The sequence below is a fragment of the Lactuca virosa genome, chromosome 6, assembly GCF_052849685.1.
Source record: "Lactuca virosa cultivar CGN04683 chromosome 6, Lactuca_virosa_CGN04683_v6, whole genome shotgun sequence".
Lineage (NCBI taxonomy): Eukaryota > Viridiplantae > Streptophyta > Magnoliopsida > Asterales > Asteraceae > Lactuca > Lactuca virosa.
In genome coordinates, this window is record NC_136431.1 from 33202278 (window position 1) to 33208078 (window position 5801).

Genomic DNA, 5801 nt, shown 5'->3' on the forward strand with positions numbered 1-5801 from the left:
TGAGTAACTCTTTTTTTGTATTCTTATATTATTTATTATTCTGTCATGTACCATAGTAAATGAATTGATAGTGAACTTTAAAGTTCTAGTCTGCAACTTAACTCTATGATACGAAAGTTAAAGCACTTCTTGTTGATGAGTTAACACCGCTTATGATTCACATTGATTCCACCTCAGTGTGACTGAAACGATCGATACTTTCCTTAATTTCTTCTTAATAAAATTTTACGATTCACTATGATATACCACATACTGATAAAAGTGTGAAACAATATGCTGATGGTTAGTCTATGTACCGTAGTTTATCACATGCACCAACGCCCTCTTGCCCTTACATTCTTCTTTAAAAGCTTTATGATTCATCGTATTATACCACACGCTGATGAGAGATGGAAAAATCTATGCATATGGTTAAGCTAAAACACCACAACTTATTACACGCATCAATCCATTCTCTCCATACATTCTTCTTTAGAATTTTATGATTCAGCGTATGAAGCCAGACACTGATGAGAATTCGAAAAATCTGAGCCGATGGGTATATCATTGTCTGTGACACGCATCTACCCATTCTTTCCCAAAAATTCTTCTATTAAGAAGTTAATGATTAATTGCATTAGCCATACACTGATAAAACTTCAACACTCTTTACCGATGGGTACATTTCTTACCGGAATGTATTATGCGCATCACACCACTCTTGCCCTTTTCTTCTAATAAAAGTGTTTAATGGGTTAGAGTAAGAAACCACACGCTGATGAAATCTCGCAATACTATGTCAGTGAATGGTAGTCCAAACATATAGTATCAGGAAACATCACAAACTTACAGGATTTTAAGCTGCAAGTCTGATATGTTGATTGCTTCCACTGATGATTATTACCGTTGATTCTATGTCTCACTGATGTGACTTCCATATCTTAGCGGGAACTTTTGGATGACTATCAAGAATTAAATCATTATTTTGAAGCACAAGATTTTTACGGTGGTCTTTTCTCTATTAATTATTACGCAAGGGTAAAGATATTTTCTTATAAAATAGGGGAATTCTCCCCCCTAGGTTACGTTGCAATTCCTTCAAGAAGCCGACTCTCTCGAAAATGAATATCTCAACCATCGTCTTCCTCAAAGCTCTCATCAAGTTAAAGCCTTTGTATGAGTTTGCTCCTAACGCTAATGTTGTCAAAGGTCCTCATGCCCCTGATTCTCCCATCATCATTCAAGAAAACAATAGGGCATTCTCTGATGTCATCCTAAAACAATTCGTGAACTCAGGAATCGAAGACTTTGTCAACTATGTCAAAAGTTTCCATCTTCGATATGTCTTCAGTGACCTCCTACAGCCACTCTACCCTAAGAAAGTATATGAGTTCTAATATTCTTGTTGTGTTGATTCTGATGCTTAAACCATTACCGGAACCATTGGAGATGGTCAATCTAGGGTTACTATTGATGTGGAATCCTTTCGAACTGCCCTTTGTCTTCCTTGACCAGAAAACTATTCTAAAATTCCTTCAGATGAAAAATTAGGTCCATTCGTGAAAGATTAGGTTATAACTTTTCTCTTGAGGGCACCTATCATGATGAAGGTTACTTTGATAATCATGGGATAATCATTCCAATTCATGTTCTCTCCTCAAAGATCATCAACACTGCTCCTTCTGATGATGATCTCTCTATTACCCAGAGGATGGAAATATGGACTGCAAATCCCTATGTTGTTGAATCCTCTAACTCTAAAGAAGAGGATGATGAAGTTGATGATGAAGAAGAAGAAAACGTTGATGATGAAGAAGAGGCTGAAGATGAAGAGGATGTACCTGCCACTAATAGAGGTGAAGCTCATGTTTAGGGAATGACTTCTCCTTTAATATTGAACAAGCACATTCGATTCTCCTCTACTTCTTATACAATCCCTCTATAGATGATATTGTACAGCGTGGATCAACCCCAACTCAAGTGGAAACTACTGATCCACTGATCCAAGATCAGATTTCTCCAAGATCAAGGACTCATTCTCCTCAAGTTGCAACTGTTCCTCCTATCCCAACACCTATTCCGACTGCTTCTTTTTATCATGGGGGAATCAAGCTCCAACTTTCAAACCACCGTTCGCTTTTAACTCACTCTCTACTGGTGCAGATAACTCAGTCCTTAGGAGAAATACTGACTAGGGTAGAAAAGGATGTGGCTGATATAAAACGCATTATTACCTTGGATGATGATGATGATGATGATGATATGGATATTGATGACACTCCACCAAATTCTCCAGGTGATAATTTTCCTCCACCTCCACCTCCATCATCAAATCCACCTCCATCTCATCCACCATCTCATTCCCCTCCTCACACTCCACCTGGTTCTCCTCCCCACACTGACGATGCCAAAAAGGGGGAGAATAGTCAAAGAAGTAATGATCAGCAAATGGTGATAATTGCATTAACTCCATCTCTTCCTAAAAATTTTGAATCATGAAGGGTTGAAGTTTATAGTTAAAAAGAAATTGTTGTTGATGGACAAAGAAGAACATTCCACACGCTGATGCAACAAAAGATCATCAGCCTATCCCAGACGTTGGTAATCAATCAGAGACTAATGACTATGAAGGGTTTCATGATCTGGGATTTATGGCACAAGTTGTTGTTCATGTTGTTTCTTTGAGTGTAGTTTACCCTGATTCATACTTTTAGGGGAGATTCCTCAGGGAAATAACAGTGACATAGAGTCTGGTGATGATAAGCTCAATCCTCGAAAGAGGAAGGCTTCCTTCTTAGGGGGAGCTGATGACGTTGAAGTTGGAAGCTAATCTGTTGTTGGTGATCCTTCAGCACCTCCTCCTTCCAAGAAAAGTAAGCTCATTGTTGATCTGAATCTTTTAGCTGAAGAATGGGATATAACTGTTGAGGAAGTTAGAGAATATATGATAGAGAATAATGCCGCTATTCGATCTAGAAAGGAAGCTAGAAAAGGAGAACGTCTGTCTATTAAATCTTCTCAGGCTCTTGCTTCCGCTGATGAAAGTGCTGATGTTCAAAGCACCAATTTTCAAAAAAAGAATATTCAACTGTTCAATAATTATATGGAAAAAACAACACAGGATTTCAGAGCTAAATGATAGGATTTACAAAAAGAAGTTTGGAGATGTTCTAGCTCGTAGATCAAAACCTGGTCCTATCGTTAGGGTAAGGTGCACTAAACCAAGGAACGAGTCACTAAAGCTTCACTTGGTTAGATAGAAGAATGAGTATGAATACACTGAGGATATACTCGCTCATGAGCTTGTCAAATTTGGCTACAACGAGTGGATACAAATTCATGAAATTATTGACAAACATAAAGGTATTCATTCCCAATAGGTGAAATTATCTATTCAACATCTGCTCGACAGTGTCAAGAAGCTGAATCTTGTGTCATCAGCTGGTCCATCTAGACCATCTACTTCAGGAAGAACAGGAGCCCCTAAAAGGTCGAAAAATACTAAGTTTCTTATTCCATATGGCACTCATTACATTAACAACGAACTGCCAGTGGGTGTTGAAACTATTCAGCACATGTTCATTCGAGAACCAGAACATGGTATTTTTTATCTTGATAGTCAAAATCACATGTGTTTTCAACGCACTGATGATCTTACCGCTACACCCACTGAGAATTTATTTCATCTTCACATGGAAGAACTTAGTCATTTAGAACTTGAAAGAGGTATTATGTTCTGATTTCTCTTGAGCTTAGCAAAAGATTGGAAGAACTCAAAATTTATGAATTCAGGTGGGTAAAGCCTGAAATCTTGAAAGAGGCTGATAAATTCTACAATGCTTCTTTTGATGAATCCTCTAATGAAGATTAGCTTTGCCATCATCAGATAAGGGGAGATTGTAAGGTCAGACCTTATGATATGATGAGTCAAATACTCTATACGCTGATCGCCAGTGCCAACTCCAACATCAGCACCAACGCCAACGCCTCAAGCCTTATCAGCGTCAGCGTGTAGATAGTAACTAAATGTAATCATTGTATATTAGGTAATGATACATATATGTATAGAATAAATAGTAGATCCTATATATTGGTGACAAGGATCGGTTCTTAGTATAGATTAGATATAATCCCTTTATTGAAGGGATATACTAGTATAGTTTAGTATATATTCAACATTAGGGTGAAACCCTAATGTTAATGTCTTGGTGACCATCTTTGTGACAACCCATTTTCTTCGTAAAAACAAACCATTTCTTGGTGAAAGACAACTTGGTGAATATTTCGTGTTCTTTACTTTTTATGTTCTTTATTTGCTAAGTTAGTTTGTTCTTGTTTATTAGACTTGAAGTGTATCCGATCAATACAAACCTTCAATTGGTATTATAGCGTGTTTTTGATACACTCAAGTAATCATGTCGACTTCCTATAATCCCAAATCTTTTGGTCTAAACAAGATTCCTCCCTTCCATGATCATAATTTTCCATATGGAAATCTAAGGCCATGGTTGTTCTTGAAACCATGGACTATGAGATGCTTAAAATTTTTGAAAAAGGTCCTCACGTTCCTATGTATTAAACTTTGCCTAACAATGCTCCCATTGGCCCTTTGAAGCAAAAAACAGAGACTAGTTATGAAGACAATGACAAGAAACTTATTAGTCTTGATGTGAAAGCTAGAGCAGTGATAGGAAACTCTCTTCCCTATTACATGTATCATCTTGTACAAAATTGTGAGTCAGCTCAAGAGATGATGGATATGCTGATAGTGGCTTATGAAGGCGTTGTGGAAGTTCAAGCTTCTACCATCAACAACCTCAATACGCTGATAGAATTGTGAGTCGGTTCTTGTGCTCTAATTACTTGTCCATTATTGTGGTTATTTTTCTATTGTCATCATGACTGGTAAGGACGATTCCCTTCAATAAATGAGTACTCGATTGGATGGAGAGAATTACACTTATTGGAGCTATGTTATGAAGAACTTCCTTCGTGGGAAGAATACGTGGAGCTGTGTCACTGGGACTAAAGCCAAACCTTCAGTACCTCAAGTTGCAAATTTCGATTTGTTGGTTGATGCGCGGGAGACTAATAACTACAAGGTAATTACTTGGATTAAAAATTCGGTTACACAGTCTATTAGTATGCAATTGGCTAAATATGACACAACAAAGGAAGTTTGGAATCATTTGGAGGGACTGTATACTCAGTCCGACTTTGCTAAACAATATCAGTTAGAATATGACATTCATGTCCTTCAGCAAAATGATATGAGTATTCAAGATTTCTATGTTGCAATGTCTGATTTGTGGGATCAATTAGCTCTTATTGAATCTAAAATGTTAAAAGACTTTGAGCCTTATATCGCTAGGAGGGAAGAACAACGTTCGATTCAGTTTTTTATGGTGTTGCATTCTGATTTGAAGTCCTATGTGGAACTATGCTTCATCGTTCCCCTCTTTCCTCAGTGGATTTTGTTGTTCATATGCTGATTGCTGAAGAGACTCATATCAAGTCTCACGCATATAAAGGTTCTAAAGCAATCTCCACTCCTACTTCCACTCCCGTTGTACTTGCTGTTTCCACTAATTAGTCTTGTCAAACTCCAAGGGTTCCTTCTGATGAATGTTCCTTCTGCAAACAGAAAAATAATTGGAAAGCTCAGTTTCCATTGTTAGTTAACAAGGGTAAATCTGGTCAGACTCAATCGGGACAACAACATAGGTCTGGTCAGTAAAGGTTTCAGCCATGTTCTTCTAGTGCTTCTCCATGGCCACCTCATCCTCCACTGTTTGCTGCTGCTGATGCTCCATTAGTTTAAA

At 37.7% G+C, this 5801-nt stretch overlaps 1 protein-coding gene across 1 annotated transcript; it reads left to right on the forward strand.

Moving 5' to 3' along the window:
• Nucleotides 1-4907: 4907 nt before the first annotated feature.
• Nucleotides 4908-5471, forward strand: LOC145121432 (uncharacterized). Its single transcript, XM_079057181.1, has one exon. The coding sequence runs from the start codon at nucleotides 4908-4910 to the stop codon at nucleotides 5469-5471; it is 564 nt and encodes a 187-aa protein (XP_078913307.1).
• The last annotated feature ends 330 nt before the right edge of the window (nucleotides 5472-5801 follow it).

Coding starts and splice junctions, on each gene's coding strand:
- LOC145121432 (XM_079057181.1), top strand. CDS start 4,908: ATGAGTACTCGATTGGATGGAGAGAATTACACTTATTGGAGCTATGTT.